The sequence below is a fragment of the Misgurnus anguillicaudatus genome, chromosome 5 (assembly GCF_027580225.2).
Source record: "Misgurnus anguillicaudatus chromosome 5, ASM2758022v2, whole genome shotgun sequence".
Lineage (NCBI taxonomy): Eukaryota > Metazoa > Chordata > Actinopteri > Cypriniformes > Cobitidae > Misgurnus > Misgurnus anguillicaudatus.
This window is the reverse complement of record NC_073341.2, coordinates 39,206,517-39,231,267: the sequence shown is the minus strand read 5'-3', so window position 1 is coordinate 39,231,267 and position 24,751 is coordinate 39,206,517. Positions and strand designations below refer to the sequence as shown.

At 37.4% G+C, this 24,751-nt stretch overlaps 1 protein-coding gene across 3 annotated transcripts in view; it reads right to left on the bottom strand.

Moving 5' to 3' along the window:
* The window catches only part of otud5a (OTU deubiquitinase 5a), a 36,934-nt gene extending 16,141 nt beyond the window's left edge, over nt 1-20,793 (bottom strand). Inside the window, exons 1-2 of one of the 3 annotated variants that reach the window (XM_055167842.2) lie at nt 19,920-20,793; nt 17,365-17,458 (exon numbers count right to left, since the gene is read on the bottom strand). In XM_055167842.2, the coding sequence (XP_055023817.2) occupies nt 17,365-17,458; nt 19,920-20,492 (667 nt within the window). In that variant the 5' untranslated portion in view covers nt 20,493-20,793. The remainder of the gene's footprint in view (nt 1-17,364; nt 17,459-19,919) is intronic. The other 2 variants (XM_055167841.2, XM_055167840.2) reach the window with 2 other exon arrangements.
* Between the last annotated feature and the right edge of the window lie 3,958 nt (nt 20,794-24,751).

Below are 24,751 nucleotides of genomic sequence, written 5' to 3'. Positions count from 1 at the left end.
AAACCTGAAAATAAAGTTTAAATATAACATTAAAGATGAAGTGCGCTATTTTGAGATTTCAAGTTTACTCATCAAATGTAATAAATCGGTTCTACATAAGCAAACTATCTTTGCTTTCACTTCCAAAGTGAAGCATCTGCTTGGATGTCTTTCAGATCGTGCTGGGAAAGCATGGATCATCAATTTTTGCATAAGCTTGTGAAGTCCATGCCAGCTTGTATTTATGCTGTCACTACAGCAATACAGACACGGACCGAGTACTAAAGAAAACTAAATAATCCTTTCACTGAAACTCTCATGCTGATAATTTAATATATGAAGAATGAACAAGCCTAATAAAAGCGCTCTGAGACATTAGAGCCCCACTGTATACTGTATAAAGTGCCAAGAGATGCTTTGTATTACAGTCAGTTTTACAAAGAAGTGTTATGTACAGAACAGAAGATAAATTAATAAAAGACATAAGAAGTGATAAAACACCAAACAATACTAAACATTTAGTGACACGAATCATCTAAAACAGTTAAAAAGTTCAATAAGTGTGTTTTGATGTGTAAAGTACCAAAGAACCGCAGGAGGAACATAGCATTTTTTGACACTATCACTTCATGATGTACAACTAAAATAAAAGCTAAACATGTCACATATCAAAAAGTCACTTATATTTAAGCACAAAGTTGAAAAATGTTGCATTTACTTTATTACAATGAACGTTATGAAGTGATGTGATCATCATTGAAAAGCTGCAACAGTTTTTGCAACCCTAACCCTAACCTAACCCTAACCCCAATTTCATTGCATAAAATTGCATAAATATCCCGCATATTCCATCACATTTTTTAAGAAAACGTGCAGCAAGATCAAGGATTTTTGCCCACAACGATCACAAAAAACTCTTGTTTTTAAGATGCAATCAACACAGCAGGTACAATTTGTGTCCTTTTAGGCATTTTTTAGCCTTTTACAGGAATACTAAGGGGTTAAAGCAATAGTTCACCCCAAAATGAAAATTAGCCCATATTTCACCCTCAAACCATATTGGAGTTCCATTAAATAACATGCTGGCTCTTTTCAACTTTATAATGGTATTGGATAGTGCCCCATTTTTGGATAGTGCCCCTTAGCTTATCCATCTATCAAAAACTAAGGAAACATTTATATTTCAAACTTTATAAACTACGTGTGTTCACGGATACATTTTAAAAATGAAGAGTTTCGTTGCAAAACGAGATACCACCGTTTTTTTAATTGTTCAGAAATCGCGTTTTTTGGTTGTGCATTCCAATTAATTTCAATGCAACTGCAGTTGGTTTGTTTTGATTTAAAACCTTCATAACTTAAAAAATACAGCTAAGTAGCACCATAAAACAAAATAATAACATGATAACATAATAATAAACATGTTTTGACAAAAATGTAAAAAAAATGGATTTATCTCGTTTTGCAACAAAACTCTTCAAATACTGGTCAAAATGGTTAACATATAGGAGTGTGGATAAAACATAGTGAGAGGTTGTAAATGTCTTGCAATTTTTTTTTGTCTCTCTCTTCTGATATTATTGGGCGAGAAACCCCTGACATAAAGTTAATTGTATATGAACAAGTTATTTGTATGTGATACCCCAGTGACCTGTCTGTTCTGTCCGTTGGTATGTGTTGCATAAAACATAAAAAGTAAAAAAAAACTATGTGTGTTCACAAGAGAGTTGAAGTCAGGCTGACCTTTGACCCGACGTTACAAAAACCTACTTCTTCACATCGGAGCACATTTAATAACTGTATGAATTCGTTTTTTTATTGGATGGATGTGCGTTTTGGTGCTTTAAAAATGGGGCACCATCCAATGTCATAATAAAGCTGAAAAGAGCCAGGATATTATTTAATGTAACTCAGATTGTGTTGGCTGAAAATAGAAAGTCATATACACCTAGTATGGCTTGAGGGTGAGTAAACATGGACTAATTTTCTTTTTTGGCTAAATTCATGTACCTCCTCTAAGCATAAGTGTGTGGAATGTGAGTTTCAGGGTTCATCCAAAAAGATTTAAGGTCAGGACTGTGACCTGCATTACCATGTGCTTCTGTGTCCCAGCTGCCCTTAAAAACATTTGACAGGACACGTCCACCTCGACCCGCCTGATCAAAGTAAATACTCCCTTAAAACAAACACATTGATCCAAACAAACAAAGTCACAAGAAGCTCAAAAGTAACTCCACTTAACACCCTTATCCATCCCTTTAGTTATATTTGTTTTCTCAAGACTATGATTTTAAGATTATGATCAACAAGATCAATACATATTGATTTAAAGCATGCCAAGGGATTTGACCACAACTGTACTTTTAAAGCACGCGGTGTGCTTTAAGAAATTCAGTTATATATAAAAAAAATGGACTGGTGATTGTGCCAGAAAAAGCATTTGGGGATCATATGAGCGTTGAGTAAAACAGAGTTTACTATTGCCCTAGAAATATATAAAATACTCTGAAATGCCCTAGAAATACTTGGCCTTTGAAATACTCATGCACGCTCACAAGACACCATCGCAGCCAGACACCCCGTATTCCAGTCGTGTCTACTAACATGGTACGTGCAAATCACAGAGGACCGCTTTACTTTTGAGTTCACGTGCCAGCGTAAACGCTAGACTCGAATTATGGGTCTAAACTATTTCGTCAAGAGACAGTTTTGTAAGAGATGCTGCCAGGAGTCGGTCATTATGAGTTTTTTAAATCTAAATAAGACACTGTAGCTGTGGTGGTGTCTAGGTGAAAGGCTACAACTATTTCAAAAGTTGCCGAGAAGTGCGCGTGTCTTCCAGGTGTGCAAAAGTTCACGAGTCGCTCATGAGGCTAAAAAACTAAGCAAAAGGGTGCAGACGGTCTTATCACAGACATCTGCAATCCGTTCCAAGCTTGTTTGAGGTTAAATGGAGATTATAAACCGTGTTTGCTATAAATCTATATTTTAAATAAGTGTAAAGCTATAAGAGTTAAAAAATTACAGTGTTTGACAAATTTACTAAACCATCAACCTATGAAAAGTTTGTGCCACAGTTGCCCTAAACTAACACTAAAATCATTTATGTTTCTGTAATGGTTAATCCATCAGCATGTAGATCTTTTGTCACAGTAGTATTTCATTATTTTCATTTAGACACCCAATTATTTGCTTGGGATAATGAAATTAAATAAAACTTTACAAAATAAAATAACTAGCTACTACTAGTTCATGAGAAAGTGCATTTCCAGCTAAGGACGTAGCTTACAAGGCCCTGTCCCAAATGGCACACTTCGGACTTGTAGACTTCCTCAGAGTCCATACTTTGATGACATCATGTGCAGACCTTTGGGACCCTTGACGCGAGTCCACGAGGACGCACCGGAGTCGTCCTTTGGGACGGACTCGAGCGTCACACCGGAAATAGTGAACTTCTCCCATCTGTCATCTGATTGCTCTTTCACAAGGACTTCTGGGTTGGTAAAGTCACACCTTAGTTAACTTCAAATTCAAGGAGCTTTCAAGGACTTTCCAGGTCCAATACCCTCAAATTCAAGGACTAAATATGGGGACACATTTCAAGTGAGATCAAGGTTACATCGTGTTACTTTTTAAGATAAATTCCCTTTCAAAGGAACTCGCTCTGCGTCACTGCGGTGAAACTTTAGGGACGCCTACAGTGCGTCTGAATGTGTATATCGAATTCAATGGTGAGGCTTAACGACAAAGACAGGGTGACGCGGGAGCCAGGAAGTATATCACTATTTGAAATATTGCCAAAGATGGCGTTACAGGGGCGCAGGAAGTATGGCAAGGGAGACGCAGCGTATCGTTCCCTTTTCAGGATACAACAGTTACATACATAACCTGAGACGTTTTCATGTGTCAAACACAACTATGCAAAAAAGCATTTTGGTATGAATCAACATTCGGATATAGAAGATATAAGCATTTAAAGTGAACAGTTTTGCGCGTGTGCTTAAAAAGTCTAGAATTTGTATGATATTATCCTACACTACACAGGAATAATATGGATTTTTTTCCAGAAAGCACTTTCAATGACCTGTATCTATGTATGTATATTTTCAAAAACTTCCCAGGGCCTTGAATTATTCCCCCCAGATTCACAAACTTTCAAGGATTTCAAGGACCCGTGAAAAGTGTGCCGAAGACTCCATCAAGGGGGCGCTGATGAGCACACTTTGGAGCGTACAAATGGGACACCCTACGGACTCGTAGACTAAGCGAGCACATGCAATTTAAGACCACGAGAGTGAAAGTCCACATGAAGTGCACCATTTGGGAGAGAACCCAAGTTGTAGTAGCGTACTGACCAATGTGGAAAAATCACTGTTTTAGATTTCTAATTCCTGCTTTTGTTACTACGCCACTATGTCTTGTATGCTACTTCCAACGCTAGAAGCGCACTCTTTCGTTAACATGCGCCGGTCGTTACCGGAAGCTAGTTTTTTTTTTGCTTTAAAAGTTTTATAAAATAGAGATATTTTTCTTATAAAATTGCCTTGATTGCACTCAGAGCTATGTGGATTACCTTTGTGAAGAATCAATGGACTTTTTTGGCTTCAAATCAGAAGCACCATTAATACCATCATAAAGCTTAAAACTTTTCTAATTTAAAGCCAATTGTGTTTGTCTAAATAAAGATAATTATATAAATTGAGGATGGTTTGAGGGTCATGGGTAATTAAAATTGTTGGGTAAAATGTACCTTTAATAAAGAAATATATTTTAATGGTTGAATTCTTGATTCATTTCTAACTTCTGAGAAAAGTTGAATGTGCCAGTTCAAATTTGGGTCTAAAAATGTTTGACATTCATCACTCCTGTTCAAAATAATGAAACGTAGAGAAGAAAGAGTTCACATCAAAGCACTTCATGACGCTGGATGACCTTTGAGACAAATAGGCAGGTTGTCTAATAAATTTGTTAAGTACCGTACATTCCCGGCTTACATCACCACTAAGCTCACCAAAATACTTTCAGACACACGAATATGCGAGAAAACAGATTATCTTGAAAGCACTGGTTTATGCCAGATCCAAGCCGACAACATCCTTCAGTTCTTCTGCATTTCCCGTCTGATTGAAAATAAGTGCTATGATAACAAGATGTTACGTGAGCAGCACTTGTTTTGAAACCTGTATTTTCCTGTATTAGCAGGGGTTGATCAATGTAACGACAACCCCTGATTCCAACATGGCTTCAAACTTTGGCTTGTGTTTGCCACAAAGCCAACATCCAGGAGTGAAATACTATTCAAGACCAATAAAAAAGTTAAAACAGAGAGATAGCAGCGACTGATGACCTCTGCTTCGTCAACAAATACACACAGACACCTTCAGTGTTGCCTTTGTCCTCATTATCCAACCGCATTCATCTAGTACGCTGGCCTACACGAGTTATGTAAGCTTACATGAGATGGACTTTTATTCATTTAACAAGACTGATTACAGCTATTGTTAATGCTTAATAGTTGTTAATTATATGCATTATTGTAATTTTGCATGGAATTTGGATCAAATCAGTGTTTACACTTACCCATGGTAAAATCACTGTATCGAATGAGCTTAAATGACTTATTGAGATCATAAATCAACAGCAACAGTAAAAAAACTAATTTTCAGTAAACATTACATTAATAAATAATTATGAAAAACTAATACCACTAAACACCCTGTTCATAACACCCTGGCGGTGCGTTATCACTTTTAATTCCGCAGTTACATGAGCATTTTGAGGTGGAAATCTGCATTTATATGGTGACACAAAAGTCTGTGAAATTCGATGTCGTATGCACTCCAGGCAGCTAGGTGGCGATGTGAAGCACTGACACACAACAACAGCAAGTACGCACACCTACGTACAACCTTCTTCCTTGTTCTCCCAGGTCTCATCCAAAGCCGTCTGGTTTGCCTCCGACGAATTGGTGCATCAACAATTTGAAGGAGGTAATTAATGCGCCTTCTCTGATCAGAAATACTAAAATGGTGTATATTTATCAAATCTGTGATGGCAACTTGAAGGTCCGACGTATGGAAATAATCCGACATGCTATTTTTCTGACCTGATGACGGCGTACGCGACGAGAGCCACCGTAAGCAGACTTTTGCATTTTTACTCTTTAAGGGCTCGTTATAGTTGTGCGTATGTCCTACGGCGTATTCGTGACGGCATATGTTCCGCGTCGGTTTTCATTTGTACTTTTGCGGCGTCGTCCGCTTTGACATGCAAACACACACGCAGAACGCTGGTAGGCAGTATCCACGCATGTAACCACAGTAGCAGCGCGACCGTCAAAGAAGAAGAAGCTTAGCAGTTAACCCACAAACGAAGAAGAAACAGCAACTTGTTGTGTATGATTTGAGAAGACCAGCAATGATGGAAGTAAATAAACAGCGACTTTTGTTGCAGTTTGGGTGAAATCACTCCTCAACTTGGATTATCTTTGTTTTCACCATCGCAAACGGAAATAGTTATGACGCAGTTTTTTTACCCGACGGAAGGGGTTCTGGTGGACCAATCACAGCGCTTGCGGTCCGCGTAGAACTGATGCGCTGTTAAAAATTTGAGAGTTGCACGTCAGCAAGGCGTAGAGCTTACACACGACTATAAATCAGGCTTTTGACGGGAACGCGACAGTAGATCGTTTTTAAGATTTCCACTCTGGAGGGTGGTTTCACTTTTTGCATTTTTAAGCCCCAAAAACGCTGTCGGCGTGTAAACGAAAGGCACATCTGCTAAAATATTTTTACGTTTCCACCCTTGAGCGTTTACAGGTCCTTACCGTGGGTTCACACCAGCCGCGTTTGAGGCGTCTAGGATGCAGCTTGAAAATTTTTAGTTCACACGCTTCATTCGCGCGTGAAATTCTAGTCATCGAGCCATTCACGCGGAAATTCGTGTGGGCTTCTGCGACTCCGCTCGCTTCCTGTAATGACGTCACTACTAGAGCAAGCTCCTGATTGGTTAACGCGACACGTTTTTCCGCCAAAGTTCGAATTTTTCAACTCGCGCGTTTCCCGTGGCCTCATTCGTGCCGCAAGACCTCCGGATGCGCATCAATGTGTCTTTACATTGAAAAACACTCGCGCTTGATGTCCGCGGCTGGTTTGAACGTAGCATTCAGAGTAAAATATTTGATGTTCTTAATCTCTAACCTTGATTTCACAGACAGTGTTACATATTTATCCATCCTTCATACAGTTATTTACAAAGTTCTCATGCACTAATTTATTTATATTACAAAATGTTCCTGTCATGTGCTTAGGTACCCAAGGGCAAGGTGTGGGGATGGTATAGTTAAATTTGGGGGTAAGTAAATTGGGCAACACCTTCGCTTCGAGAGCAAGCCGCATTCCCCACTTTGTCAAGTCATGTTATGGCATTCGTAGTATGTGCTCTACAATCACAACAAGATGACGAACAACAAACTGAAAGGAATGCAGCCGAGCCGTCTGTTTCAGGTTCACGACAGGGCACGGGCGGCTTTGTCGGAAAAACCTGCAGTCAGTGCGTGCAGGAAAAAGTAAGCCGTGCTGACACTGGAATGTGATTTGCATATACGCTGTGGATTTTCATACACAAGTTCCAAGTCATTGCTTAGTCTAGTCTTGGGTTATGTGGTCTTGATTTTCACCTAGCGAGCAATAAAATAGGAACATCACAGACACTTGACAGTGAGCTTCTTAGCATTGCGAATCAATCACAATTTCTCCACAAAAAAAATTTAGTTTAGAAAAATATAAATAATCCTAATAGAGCAATTGCATGCAAATGTCAACCTTACCATGAAAAAAATAAGTTTTTACCAAATGTTTTTAAACATACTGATATCTCAAATGTCAATATTTGGAGGCTTAAATACCAATGTGAGGTCTCTGTTTAAGTTTTTGAGTATTTTTCATATTATTTTCCATAGTTATGTAAGTGCAGCTTTCAGAATTGTCACATCCATAACAGAGAAATGTCAAATTTGTCCTCCTAAATGTGCACATGAATTTTTTTAATACAAATAATATTATTTGTTCTATGAAGAAGAGACATCCCTTCTCTATTTGTTGGATATTGCTTCAGAATTTTTACAGAATTCCTACAAAGTATGTTGTCTCCCAAAAACGTATGTCTTTATTTGTTATATCCATTGGTATTTTTGTGATGTTTGGACTCTATCATAGGGGTTTATAATAAATACACACATGAAAAAATAAAAGCAAGAAAAAGTTGCATTTCTGAGAAAATGTGAGAGAAAAAAATGCAACCATAAAACAAGCAAGAGCATTTTAACTGTACACTCACCTAAAGGATTATTAGGAACACCTGTTCAAATTCTCATTAATGCAATTATCTAATCAACCAATCACATGGCAGTTGCTTCAATGCATTTAGGGGTGTGGTCCTGAACAAGACAATCTCCTGAACTCCAAACTGAATGTCAGAATGGGAAAGAAATGGGATTTAAGCAATTTTGAGCGTGCGAGTATTTCACAAACTGCTCAGTTACTGGGATTTTCACGCACAACCATTTCTAGGGTTTACAAAGAATGGTGTGAAAAGGGAAAAACATCCAGTATGCGGTAGTCCTGTGCGCGAAAATGTCTTGTTGATGCTAGAGGTCAGAGGAGAATGAGCCGACTGATTCAAGCTGATAGAAGAGCAACTTTGACTGAAATAACCACTCGTTACAACCGAGGTATGCAGCAAAGCATTTGTGAAGCCACAACACGCACAACCTTGAGGCGGATGAGCTACAACAGCAGAAGACCCCACTGGGTACCACTCATCTCCACTACAAATAGGAAAAAGAGGCTACAATTTCCACAAGCTCCCCAAAATTGGACAGTTGAAGACTGGACAAATGTTGCCTGGTCTGGCCTGCTTGAGTCTTGATTTCTGTTGAGTCATTCAGATGGTAGAGTCAGAATTTGATGTAAACAGAATGATAACATTGGTTCCATCATGCCTTGTTATCACTGTGCAGGCTGGTGGTGGTGGTGTAATGGTGTGGGAGATGTTTTCTTGGCACACTTTAGGCCCCTTAGTGCCAATTGGGCATTGTTTAAATGCCACGACCTACCTGAGCATTGTTTCTGACCATGTCCATCCCTTTATGACCACCATGTACTCATCCTCTGATAGCTACTTCCAGCAGGATAATGCACCATGTCACAAAGCTCGAATCATTTTAAATTGGTTTCTTGAACATGACAATGAGTTCACTGTACTAAAATGGCCCCCACAGTTCCAGATCTCAACCCAATCGAGTATCTTTGGGATGTGGTGGAATGGGAGCTTCGTGCCCTGGATGTGCATCCCACAAATCTCCATCAACTGCAAGATGCTATCCTATCAATACGGGCCAACATTTCTAAAGAATGCTTTCAGCACCTTGTTGAATCAATGCCACGTAGAATTAAGATAGTTCTGAAAGGCGAAAGAGGGTCAAACACAGTATTAGTATGGTGTTCCTAATAATCCTTTAGATGAGTGTATATTAAACTTTAAGGGATAGTTCATCTGAAAACAAAACTTTTGTCACCCTTATACTCATCCTAAAGTTTCTCCAAATGTGTAGATATTTTAAAGAATGTTTGTAAGCAAGCAGATCTGGGGCACCATTGACTTGCATAGTAAGAAAAAGAATACTATGAAAGTAAATAGGGCCCCAGATCGGTTTGGTTATTAGCATTTTTCAAAATATCTTATAATAGAAATGCATACAGGTTTGGAACAACTGGATGGTAAGTAAATGAAGACAAAGGTTTACATTTTTGGTAAACTATCCCTTTAAAATCATGAATTTATACAGGACACAATCACATTCCAAGATTCTGCCGACTTCCAGCACATTCTCACCGTGCAGGTCACCAGCAATAAACAATTCAGGCTGTATCGAGTGTCAGCGCTTCTATATATGGCTACAGCGATGCATCTTAGCTGTTTTAAAGAGTCCCTTTTCACACAGAGACACGGAAAATACACGGAAAATGTTTCTGGTACTTTTTTCCGGAATCTGTTGGTGCATTCACAAACATACCGTAAAGATCCTGTAAAGACACATGACGTATTTAAAGTCCTGCTTTTTCCACAGCATCTGAAGTTTGCTGATTATTCGTTATTTCTCTTTTAAGAAACCATGCACGTGCATTATTTTATGACAAGATCATAAAGAGCGTGTGATGCGATTTTCTGTCATGCTGATGAATGATCTCAGCGTCAGCGCGGATAGTGACGAGCTCCTGATCTCTGCTTCAGTCCAGTTTGCCCACATTTCTCGTTGTGAATGCTGATCTATGTTTAAATCTCTGTGTCATGTGAACCATAACTTCTTGTTGTGATGACACGCGCGTCCTCACTACGGCACGTCCCTTACGGCATTTTTTCTGCATCTTGTTCACACAGAATGCTTTGCGTGAATTTTACGGCAATGTGGCTAGGTCCGCGATCCCAGAACATTTATGGGACGTGTTTGTGTTTGCACAGAAGACAATTTTACAGAAATTTTCTGGGACCAAAGTTCAGTGTTAATAGAGTTTGTTTAGTTGGTTGTGTCAGGTCACCCCACTCTTCAAGTGTGTGTACTGGTGTAATGGTGTCAATTGCTAACCTATTCACCAGGGACCAGGTTGAGTTTGAGCGAGGGAAACAGCACTGAAAATGAGAGATAATGCTGGAAGCCAGGGCTGGGATCAAACACATGACACCACTTCCCACGCATCCAAAGAAGAAGCACATTCCAACAGAAACTCTCTCAACCCCAAAAACAACAATTACTACAGAATAGACTGCTGGATACTCACACATACCTCTATCAGGATTTGGTGATTCAGACTTCTTTCAGGTATTCATAACAAAACTGTTTTTGACGATTATGACGTGGCGGTATAAAACCACATTAAAGAAGCTATTACAACTGTTGTTTTTAAAGAAACCTTGTAGGCGGTCGCGCCAATCAAACGGTCCCTGAAACCACAAAACCTTTTGAAAGTTTTTCTTTGTAATACCAAAACTGAAACCACAAATGGTAAATTTCTCACTCTCACAGATGAGACAGGTGTGCGTAAGTATCTATCAATATAAGTGCTCGACTTGGTAAAAATGAAACGCACGCCCTTGTGATGCTGTGAACTGTGACAGGTTTGATCAGAAACTGGCAGCACCAGGTGCTCAAAGATGGAATAACAAAACTTCCACGTGCAATTCTTTCGAAGTCACACAGCAGCAGTATAAAAAATCAATTAAAAAATTATTAATAAAAGAAAACATTTGAAAACACCTCACAGAACAGATTTTTATGATTTTAAGGCCTAAAAAAACTCTAAAAACTGCTTGATTTTTACTAAAAAAGTGACAAACACAGCCGTCGGGTTAAACTAACCAGGAAAATGTATATATTTTATGCAACAATGGTTTAAAACAACCCAGCATAGGTTAAATTACAACCTAACAGATTGGGTTTGTCCCTTTATAACCCAACGCTGAATTAAAAATAACCCAGTATTTTAAAGTTTGATATTAGTTTTGCAGGCTAATTTAAACCATCAATCCATTAATTTCTATTGCATTGACTAATATTCTAAACATTTTTAATGCACAAGAAGGCTTGTAAAGTAAAAGGAGCCAACACGCATCCAGTTTACCTTTTAACTTTCAATACTATTATGCAAGTTACTATCAAAGGGATATTATGCAAAACATCAAACATCATTATTTACTCACCCTCATGTCATTTGATCCCTAATGTGTTTCTTTGTCCTTTATAACCCAAACACAGATTTTTGTGTTTTCTGTTTACTATGGGAGTGGACGGTAACCACCTCTTAAAGCTTCAAAAAGGCCCAAAGGTGTTAAACAAATAAACCCACTCGAATCCTGACGTATATTTTAAATGGTCTACCGATATGTTATTTTTTTATTGTCAATACCGGAAAGCAGTATGGCAGATATGAGGCTGATACAACATAAATGCAATTACAGTAAATGAGAGGCAAATAGAAAATTGGTGAAAAAAACATTTGTATGCATAATATTTATAAATATACCCTTTTAAAGGAGGGGTGCATGATCTTTGAAAGCCAATGTTGGCATTTAAAATCACCTAAACAAACATGCCCCTACCCCAATAGAATCTGGACCTTCTTTTAATAGACCCACCCCACACATATGCAACCCAGGCAATGATGTTGGTAAGTAGACACGCCCCTTACTGCTGATTGGCAAAAATCATGCACCCCGCCTTTAAAGTACCCAAAACATTTTTACAAGACATAATTAATGTGGATTTGACATCTCATGGTGCTGTTTTAATAAGACTTTGGCACACCAGAGTGACATAATAACGTCATGTTAAAAAGTGAATACACTGTAAAAAATTAGCTGTAATTTTGCAGCTGGTTGCCAGTAACTTACTGTAGAAGATAAAGACTGAAAATGTTTCATATTCATTTAACTTTGAACAAACTGTTGCCAGTAAATAACATAAATGTAAAATCTACAGTAAGTTACTGGCAGCTAGTTGCAATGTAAAAAATGTCTGTAGAAATTACAGTATTAATGGGTATTACTGGCAACTAGCTGCCAGTAACTTACTGTAGATTTTACATTTATGTTATTTACTGGCAACATTTTGTTCAAAGTTAAATGAACATGAAACATTTTTGACTTTATCTTCTACAGTAAGTTACTGGCAACCAGCTGCAAAATTACAGCAAATTTTTTAGAGTGTGCCAGTAATACACAGTAATACTGTAATTTATACAGACATTTTTTACAGTGTAATTATTGGTCTTTTTACATTTTGCTTTACATCGGAGTTGAGTGAAGTTATTTTTTTTAACACTTTTGTGTGCTTTTAGCTTGATCGCCTTGGTCACCATCAACTCATACAGTAACCAGAAAACCCCAAAACAACACTTTTTTAAATAACAAAATTTATGTTTGGGTTCTGAAGAACAAAGAAAAACATTGATGGTTCAAACGACATGAGGGTGTATGAATAAAGACCAAGTTATAATTTTTTTGGGGTAACTTTTGCTTTAATATACTATGATGTTTAATATTGTTTAAACAACATCCTAACATAGACCGCAACAAGACAGCTGAGAAAACAATCGGATTGTTGTTGTATAACAATGCCACAAATTACCATCCTTATCCGAACATCTAAGGATGTTAACCTCTGTGCGATGGAATACCTTGGAAAATAATTTGCAAGCCTATTTGCAAACGCTGCACGCACATGCGACTGCACGCTATTGCCATTTGCAACTTGGAGTTTGTGCTACACATGGCCAATCGAGTTACAAGATGAAGAAAAAGGATTCAGAGAGGCACTAAAGGTTTAGCGTGACAAGCAAAAATCATGTAATTCTTTAAAAGTCATGTTTCTTGGTAGCAAAGCTTGCAACACATTTCATGGTAAACAACAAGTTGCGCAAAATGTGAATGTTTCTCACGTATTTGTTTAAGACTTAAACGATTAAGTGTTGATCCATAACACTATTAGTAAATTTGTGCTTGGTCAACGTGTGTCCTTTGTACGTTTTTTATCATATATCCATGCTGGGAAATCAGGGATCTTCATGTTTTAAACAAACTTGAGGGTCCGAGCCAGCTTGTGTGCACATCTTTCAATTATTTTACTTAAATTGCTATGCAACCAACATAATTTGTAATGAAATAGATGTACTGAATAGAAAGGCAAGAAAGCATTTTCACATGACTCTGAATCAACAGCACCCCCTAGGAAAAAAATCCTATCCTGCTGTATCCAGATCACACAGGATGTGGGAAAAAAGCCACAGCCTCCTTATCATTGGTGCTGTTATATAAGGCGGATTGTTTGACTGGAGCGATTGTTTTGTGATGGGTAGTTTCACACCTGCATTGTAAAGACTGTGGCACATTGTCCCTGATGGGAACACTACAAGTAGGTCAGACTCAGCACATTACATATCTGTCTAACAAAACCTCAAACCTATCAATCACAAAGAAGGCTGAGATAGATGTGTGTTTTTACGTTGTATGTACCGGTTTGGCCACACTTTTCTGAAGAAACTTCAAAGATTGTGAAAGAGTGACACACAAACAGAAAGTAACACAAACTAGTAAACAAAAACAGAAAACTGAAAGTCAAAACGAAAAGTGAATCAGTGTATGGGAAAATCTGCAGATATATTTGATACAGGTTGAAATATTATCTATACAAAACACAAAGCAAACGGGTCAATAGTACAGATCATGCAGTTAGTTTATATATATGAAGAGTTTATTTGCGTTTTCAAAACGCAATCAACGCCATTTTTGAAAAAACGAGTTACTGCCAAAATCAGTATTATATCAGGTCAGTAATTAAAAGTAAATTCTTAATTTTACGCAAAATCCAATATCCGCTGTGTTTTCTGTCATCTTTTCTCCCTTTTTTCCCAAAACGCAATAAACGCCACTCTACAGAATGCAATAAATCCGCTCCACATATTACAGCGCGCCATTCCACACATTGTAAACAAACAATTGTGCGCGTTGAGTACACGGAGTCCTAGTTTTCCTCATCTACTTTGTACTTCGTGATCAACAAACAAACAAAAACAAAATAATACTTTAATAACATTGATAAACCTGTGGTGGTTTTCGGTGACGGGAAAGAAACGTAAGCCATCAACATCTAATATTTTCCGCGAGAGGCACTCGGGAGACGATCGCTTGTTCTCCCAACAGCATCTAGCTTCACTCGTGCTAACACATTGACCCCAGAGGATCTTATGAAAAACTTTCCATTATTTTACTCAAAGTCAACGAGAATCACAGCTGATCGCTGTGAAAAATGTTAAGCGACGACGTCAAGTATAACCGCAGCAATGACAGTGTTTCTAATATGACAAAGTAAGTGCTTTGATTAATGCCATTAATGTTTATTTTTTACATCATTGTGTACAACTGTTCAACTAAATGAATGTAAAATGGTAAAGATGAATGCACATTTATACATTGATTGAATAGATAAATAGAATTTTGAAAAAAAAAACGTCATGGATTTATTGCATTTTGTGGGAAAAATAATTTGTTTTTATAATAAATCTTTGAAAATCAAGTTATGGATTCGAATTTTTTATGTTTTTATAACCTAAAGATGGAAAGTTTGTAACAGAAAATAGTGGTTTTCATCTTGTCACTTTCTTCGTATAGAAAACACGTTTTTACCGAAATTTGTCAAAATTGATTTATTGTGTTTGGAACCAAACTATATCCATTTACTGGTTTAAAAGGACAATCTGACTATGAAGACTTGTCTTAGTTATTATATTAATTTGCTATATAAATGTGAAGTGTAGATGTATTAGTTTTGATAAACTAAAGTAATCCTTTAACTCGAAGGCCGTCACTGTTTCACCCATTTCTCCCTTATAAGATGAAACATGCTTTAATTATAGTAAAAGTATAGTTATCATGGTTTTTAGACAGGTGATTACAACTTGTATTACTATTGTTTTACTACAAATATCACCATTAAACTATAGTTATTGTGTCGGACCTGATGGTGTAATGGACAGTGCTCCGACATATGATGCAGACACACTTTCAGGTCCTTTGCTGATCTTGTACCCCTCTCTCCACCCTGTACTTTCCTGTAGTCTCCTTGAATATTGACTATCAAATAAAGGCTAAATAAGCCCCAAAAAATAATAGTTATTGTAGTGAGACCATAGTAAATTTGTGGTTACTGTTGTTTCAAGTTAAACTAATGGTTACTGCGATAAAACCCTGATTAAAATTCAGGGTAGACAAGCGTGTCTTCAGTTTAACCTTTCTTAAGGTTAAACCCAAGCGTTAGATAAATGATGAAGATGACACAAAAGATTAGCCTGAAAATATACATGATTTATCTCGATTATTAAAGGTGTAAAAACAGAAAAACACAATCAGGCTTTGAGGTCAAAAAGAAAGTTCATCTGCACTTTTACAAGCTGAAACTGAAGTGTGAAGGATCAACAGCTTTCACAGTATGGTGTCAACTCTCATAGCACTTAATGTTTTGATTCATGCACCTGCTTGCACGACACAACAAATATGCAGATGAGCAGCGCCACCCAGAGGAAACATCTGGTAGTTGCTGAAGAAATGACATAACATTGCCTTTGGGCATTACTTGTTTGAATAAAAAAAATCTATTGTGACCCAATTGTTTGTGATTTAGTGTTTTCTACATAAAATCATCCAACATATGTAACAAATGTAACCTTGATATCTTATTGAAGATTGAAATCTAAGTGAAATCAAACGGATGCTCTTAATCTCATCATTAGATTATGAGACTTTAGTCTGAATTATACTGACAGGGACACATTAAAAAGGGATATATTTGCTAGGGTGACCATAAATCCCATACGGGATTTCCGGTGTGTCCTCCATTTGTCGGCCGCATACGTCATCGAGGTACTCACATTTTAGTAAAAAAAGAAATTATAAAATTAACATTTATTTATCTTTAGACATACAATCATTGTAGTTTTATTCTTACCTTGAAATGTAAAAGTTACTTTTCTGAAAATAGAAACTGAAATATTAAACTTCGATGACATGCGGTCAACCTCCAGAGGATTCACCCGAAATCCTGGTCAGGACGTATGGTCACCCTAATATCTGCTGACTATTACTTTTAGTATTTTAATGAATTATACTTTGCAAAGAGCTATGGCCGGGTATTGGCAAGGGCCTCACGATACGATACGCATTACAATACATGTGTCATGCTATGATGCATGACGGTACGGTACGGTGCATGTTGCAATACTTTTTCTTTTTTTATCCAAAATTTAAAAATTGAGCTGATTTTTTTTTACTTTTTTTAAAGCCAAAATGCTTCCACACGTCGGCTTTGCCGAATTTTTCTGTAATTTTCTCACTCCTGCTATCTTCTGAGACATTATGACAGACAACTGGACAGCGGCAAAGGAGGTCATTTGACGCACACAGAGGGATTTGACGGGGTTTTAAAAATATTGATAGTAGAGATTTAAGTATCGATACACTATCATGAAAAAATATCACGATAGTTAGCTGTTACGGTATTTTTGCACAGCCCTACAAAGACCTCAAAAAGTATTTGGACTCTGTAGTCACCCTTAAAATGCAAGAATTTTAATGACACTAGACCAGTTTGTTTTTGCATTGATATTTTGTTACAGTCATACATTTTTAAGGTGGTTTTATACTTTTTTGCCAATTTATTCACTGATGGGGTTTTGTTTTTAAAATAAGAGATGATGATAATCTTATGTGAACATATGAACTGGATTACATACAGTCTACTGAATCAATCTTTAACCAGCGGTTGGTTAATGTACCCACCGACAGCTCTGAAGAGGCAGGCCCCGTCTTCCTTCATTTTTTTGATGACAAATCCTTTCTTTTCCCCAAGTGCTTTCTCAAACCAGTGTTCCTGCTGTAACACAGGCAGAACATCAGTACTTCAAAACAAAACCAGTGGGTGCTCAAGATCATGTTCTGGATAAACAAAACGGCATCTTATGATCCAGCTATAGTTAAAATCATTCGTTTTGTACATGCGAACGCAGAGACATAGAGGTCATTATCACAAAGATCTTTGCCCAAGTTATTAGACTTGACTAAATGTAAATATTATTACACACCTTACCCATGGTTTTATGATACATAAAAAGGATAGCATTTTATTAAATAAAAAATTAGTTAGCCAGTTGTTTAAGGAGTCAGGGAAAGTTCACCCAGAATGAAAATTCTGTCATCATTTACTCACGCTCAAGTTGTTATAATATAGGGCTGCACGATATATCAAAAAATGATTGTTATTGTGAAAACAGTATATGTGATAGCCATATCGTAGAGAGCTGCGATAACTTAAATTTATTTATGTGTGTTGCATGCTTAAATTGTCCAAAATTAGACCAATCAGAAGGGGTCTTACTAAATACACGCCAAGTAGGTCTTATACTGTTATACTATTGGCTAGACCATGAGACCAAAAGGTGAACCTAGCAGCTCAAAGCAGAGAGCGGAAAATAAATATTGCAGGAGTAAGACGAGCAAGGAAAACTACAGCAACGAACTTGTGCCAAAAAGGACGGTACGTCTGAAATAGTTTTTTTCCCTGAAATAGATTTATTACATTAGAAGAATATGTATTAACTGTTTATTTCACTATTATAATTACATATTATCTAAATGATTTTTAAAAAAATAGCATTTCTCTGTGGAAATGATCCGCAAGAAATACCACTAGTGCACAGCCCAACAGAATCACATATTTTTTTCAGTACCGTGCAGCTTTATTACAAACCTGTATACATTTCATTGTAGGAAGGTATTTTGAGCAATGTTTGTAACCAAACAGTATTGGGGCACCACTGACTTTCATAGTATTTTTTTTCCTACTATGAAAGTCAATGGTGTTTCCGCTTCCTGCTTGATTGCAAATATCTCACTTTGTGTTCAGCAGAACAGGTTGGAACTAGGGATGTTAACAATTAATCAATCTTCAATTATTTGTCGCTAATGATTAAATCAATAAAAGTTGACTAGCAAGGTCATGCACGTGTGTGCGGCATCTGCGCAAAAAACATACAGCAGGAGAAAAAAAAATGAAGTGACTTATTTATTTTTTTTTCAAGGGCGCTCGATGCGAAGTTTGTCACAACATGTATGTAGCCCGTCATGAGTGGTTCTAAAATATGTGTTCTGTGCATCGAGAGATCCTGTGTGCATCACGTGTCTTGTCAAAATAAGTGCCTGCTCCGGACGCGTCTAAAGGGTTTATGTTTAAAGAGTTCACTGTTAAGGGAGTGTCTTGCGTGTATTTTGTGAATGTGAGCGTCTCTTTTATCATAAACGGTTTTGACGCGTGTGCAGCAGGCACTTATGTTGACAAAACACGTAATGCATATGGTTCACATGACGCAACAAAATCACATATTTTGAAAACACAACCAACACACATGACACTCCGAACACATATTTTGAATTTGCGCCCCTCGGATGAGCAGTCACAAGCCGCCACTGCTGCCAACGCAACGCGAAAAGTGCCCTTCGTATGCTTCTTGGATATAACAATCGGTGTATCAACGACTCAGAAAGTGAGGTGAACAGAAAAAATAACACGATGATAATGAAACCTTTTTTTGATTATGGATGCACGAACTTGACAGAGTCTATAAGTCATTATATTTCATTACGAGAAAAGTTTAAATTGATGATTTTTTCAAAACACCAACTGCATGGACTCATTTTACAATCACACTACATGTTATTTAGATTTTAGACTAAATATTTTTAAAAAATTCAATTTGCGTGAGGAAGCTGGTGTTTGGATTGCCATTTGCGCACACTTTCATGTCATTAGCTATGTGCCACTGCAGTAAAGGCTTATTGCACTAATACTGTTAACAATTATGTGATTAATTGATTGTTAACTTAAACGATTATCGAATACGGGCAATTGCATAAATTGATTTTCATTTTGGGGTGAACTGTCCCTTTAATTCTCATTTAATTCTTTAGTTCTCAGTTGCAGCGACATGAAGTTTTTAATTAACTACTATCAAGTGTTGTCAGCTGCTTTTATAACTCATGTTACTTAAGTCTGCAACTTAACCAAACATATTGAGTTCAGATTGATCATCTGTCTGTCTGTCTGTCTGCCTATCTATCTATCTATCTATCTAGGCTACATTTTGTCTATCCATCTTCCTAACTAACTTTAAGTGCACTTGACTTTCTACTAATCTGTCCAGCTCTCTTTGTCCATGTGTGCTAGACTGTCTACCAATCTAACTGTGTATCTGTCTATACCAGTGGCTGAACACTAACCACGCGTGACAAGTAAATAAACACGTAACATGCTGTTTGTTGACGTCATTCATCACACGCACCTGCTCCACTGTGGCCGGATCCTCTGACTGCAGTCTGGCAGCATTCTCGTACTCATCCTCGCTGTTGTACCCGGCTCCTTCCTCCTGCTCGTGGCTCGGACCACCTCCTACCCCGACACCACCCCCGCCTCCTCCCCCCGCCGCCCCGGGTCCGGTCCCTCCACCGGCCACCCCACCGGAGCAGGTCGCTTGTCTCCGCCTCTTACTGAGCCCGGGCCCCGAACAGCATCCTCCCATCCCACCCCCCCACCCCACCCCGCTCGACAGTTCGCCTCGACCCCCGGACACGCACGCCATCCCGCTCGCATCCCCCGGGCCGACCGGAGACCCGGCGCCCACCGGCGGAGGAGAGGCCTGCTGCGGCCGGGTACTAGATTCGTTCCGCCTGTCCTCTCTGGATGCCGGCGGAGCGGCTTGATAGGACCAAGGCGGCGGAGAAGCTCTGGACCTCGTACCCGGCCGAACGCCGTGGGAGTGCTGGTGCGGGTCGGAGCCGGTCCGGCGGTCGGGGTCGTCAGGGTGATCCGACACACCGACCGACGAGCTCGGTTTCTTCTTCGGCAGAATCGTCATGTTCGGCGAGGGGGGTAAGGGGTGACGCTTCCTCCGTTTTTACGCGTTTAAACGTCCGACTCGAGCGTCTTTCGCGTCGTGATAATCGCTCCCGTCACCGCGGAGCGTGTTTAATTCAATGCGAGCCGATTTTGACGTTAAAAACAGCGGACAACGGAACAAAAACAAACCGTCTTCCCGTCCCTCCGTACTGCTGTTGCCACAAAACATCAACATACGGATGACGAAACACGCACGTCACTTCCTTTCCGCTGCTTCCTTTGCTAGGCATAATTTTGAGAGGATTTTTGATATTTTTGGACCTACCATTCATTAAAATCATTTGTTTAGTGACTTTACATTGATCCACTGCCCTCTTCTGGTGTTTATGGAGCATATTATGTTTATTACACGGACTGAATAAACTGCCCACAGTGGAAATACAATCACTGCATCACTTGTGTGTGTGAAGTCCTGGGTTTTTGTCAGATGTTTTTTGAAGATTTATCTTTAAACTGACAGTAGACATTGACAAGTGTGTCCTAGCAGAGTCATGTGCATTTAAAATAATTTTTACCCAACCAGTCTCACTTCAGTGGATGTTGGTTATCACATTTACTAATAATAGACGTGTTTAAAATGTTCTTCACAGCAGTGTTATAGAAGAACCATTCAGTACTGTGAAGAACATTTCTTTCCTTTTCGTTTTTCTCAGTCGCTTTGGAGCATTTCTCAGATCAGAAATTATTTTTGTTCAACCTCCACATCATCAAAAAGTGCATAATATAAAAGCAAATTCTCATTGTTTTGGAAAGATGATTATGTACAATTGTCTGCTGTTTCAATTGCTGTCATTTTCATCCAAATACATTATACTGGTTTGTGTTGAATAGTCTTACACCTCAAACATTTAGGGATGAGTTCATCATACAATACATGTCATGCAAAATTGTTGATCTTTGTGTCATAATCTGTACTGTAAGCATGCTTTCCATAGGTTTTGTTAATGTGAACTGAATTAAAGGCATAGTTCACTTTAAAATAACAATTCTGTCATCATTTACTCATCCTCATGTTGTTCTAAACCTGTAAGAATTAATTTTTCCTGATGAACACAAAAGAAGATATTTTGAGAAATGATGGTAAACACACAGCAGTAAGTGACCATAGATTTCCATAGTAGGAATAAAAAAATATGATTGAATTTAATGGGTACCGTCAACTGTGTGCTTACCATCATTTATCAAAATATTTTCTTTATCATTTATCACAATGCTTCCAAAATATTTTTTTCCTACTATAGAAGTCAATGCTCACTTACTGCTGTGACCTATCCCTTTACAGTTTTTCTCAGTCGCTTTGGTACATTTCTCGAATCATACTCACAATTTGCAAAACAGTAAGTGCATTTCTCAAAACAATTTGTACAAATAGCAAAACATCATGGATAACCTGCAAAAGCCACTCTTTTACTCAAAATACTTAGTTCATCTCTCGAAATTAAATATCTGTGTCAATGAACATGTCAGTGCCATCAGAATAACAAGTCATTGTGTCATTGTGTACGGATAAGACAGTCAAATTGTTTAGTCATGTTGTCAATATAACAGTTTACTCTGAAGTGATGTTCTGATGTAAACTATGGCTAAAGTTTTGATGACAATTATTGTAAATTGTAAGTTACACTTAGTATAAGTTATGAGTTTGATTGCAAGAAACTGGACAAAATTTACATTTACGCTTTTACTGTTTGTACTGTAATTCGTTGAAAGATCATGTCATTGCCAGAAAGAAAGATAAAGACAGCACTGCAAGCACTGCATAGCATAAAGAGAAAACAAAAAACAAAAGTAGAAATGTCAACATGATAGATGCCTAAAAGATGTCTAACCATAGCCCAAGAATAGATGATGCATATACTTTTACAGTAGAACATGTAAAAGAAATGAAAGCAAACACCTTGAACACACTTTGCTTACATGTTGGAATATCATACATCTTCAAGATATTTTGGCAAAAATGGCATGTAACCAAATTCAAGGTTATTTAGGGTAGAAGTGGGTTACTCTTAGCCAGACTATGCTGGGTCTATAGTTAGCCATCATTTCAACGTCTCAGTTTTTGCTTGCTAGGGACGTTTCTGTCTGTTAGAGAAAGTCAAGATTCACCTGGGAGCAATTTACCAGTTCAGGACAGATTTAGAAAAAATGTCTAATGGAAATGTATAGAAATATGTTTGACCATATCCTGTATTTTGACAACATGTTCAACCATTTTGCATGTAAAGACTTATACTATGAACTAATGCCTAAATGTTGTGTGGAGTGAGACTATTCAACAGAGACCCATTATAATATATTTTGATCAACATGACATAAGCAACTGATAATGTAGGAAAAAGCAAGAGAATTGTACATAATCATTGCATGGATGTACCAAAGCATTTGCAACTTGTTCAAAGAAATGAGAAACTGCTTTTTTGATGTGCACAAGTGACACAATGATGTGAGAATTGAACAAATAGTTTTGAGAATTTCAATTCTGATCTGAGAAATGTACCAAAGCGACTGAGAAAAACTGTAATAAATGACTATCAAGTGAATCTTATAGAGTTACAGAAAATGTGACATTTCTTACAGTGAACAGTAAACCTTTCTGATTTTGTAACATTTTATTTGTACTGTAAAATAAGATTTTTTTTCAAAATCACAATATATGTAATTTGTTTAGAGAAAAAAAGGTGAAAAAGTGAATTTGTCCACAGTTTACATCAAAAAATACTGACACATATAATTGCGTACACTAGGTATATTGGCAACGGCTAAACATTTTGTTCTTTGTTCTATACATTTGTTTTCTCCATGAACAATTACACACAAACTTGCTATTTTGATGGGATTCACTAACGTAAAAATGTACTTTTGAGAGATGAACAAGTTTTTGAGTTTGTTGAAATTGTTCTGAGAAATGCACATATTATTTTGCAAATTCGAGAAATGCTTTAAAGCGTCTGAGAAAAACTGTAATAATCCAAATAACTTTTGTTATTGTGTTATTTGGAAAAATGATTCCTTATAGAACGATTCAGCCAAAAAATTTTATTCGATGGCATCATACACTCTAAAAATAAACGGTGCTAAATAGCACTAAAAGTGGTTCTTGGCTCGTAATCATAGAGGAACCATTTTAAGTGTCATATAGCACCGATGAAGTACCTGTGTAGCACCAGTGTAGAACCATATGTGGTGCTACAGTGGTGTTATATGACCCCCGTATGGTTGCTATATATAGCACTAAAAATGGTTCCTCCAAGATTACAAGGCAAAAATCACTTTTAGTGCTATTTAGCACCGTTTGTTTTTATAGTAATGCAAGATTATTGTTAGGTGTGCATTAATGTTTAACATCCAGAAAATGTCCAAATAACATTTGTCTCCATTTTGAAGTGTATGCCTATTATTTCATCAATTTCAACCAACAAATTATTTTTGTCAAATGATATGTCTGAGTGTTTCATTAAAATAAATGCACTTGATATTTTGATATCAGTTGATTGACAGCATTCCAATCAGTGTCTATTCAATGTTCAGACGTAAAACGTCCAAATACTTTGTGAGACTGCATGCATTGTATCTTACAGGTGAAGGATCTTTTTTGTTATATCAGAATCATTTTTAGTCTTAACGTGTCATAAAACTCATGGGAAAACAAGTTGTTGCTGACCACAGTATATCCAATTTAACTCTGTGGACCCGGGTCCAGAATTAATTATTATGACTTAATATAAAATATTCCTTTAATTTTTAATGGTCTGTCATGGACCCAGCACCACATATGAGATACTGTTTGAAAGCTTAGACTCTCTACTTTCTGCAGATATGCATTACTTTGACATATTTTTACTCTAAGAAAGTTATTTACACACACTATCACATTTTTCATATTAATTTCATAAAATGTCATAAAACTGGGGCCCCCTGGAAGCAAATGTTGTAGTTTGTATATTTAATCACTTAAGGGAGAGAGATCACATTTTTTAACTGATTTAATTGACTGTGATACAGTTAAACAATCATAAAATGATTCATTTTCATAAAGAGCATTTTGAATTCATGAATAACCTATTCACTCAAACTGTTTGCGCTTGTACAAATTATTTACATCAAGAAAGAAGAAGCTTTATAGTTGTGGTGATATTGTGTTTATTTCTTTCAGGTGTTTCTTTAGACAGTAATTTCTCCTGAACTATTAAGCACGGACGTCACAACACGCCTTAACAG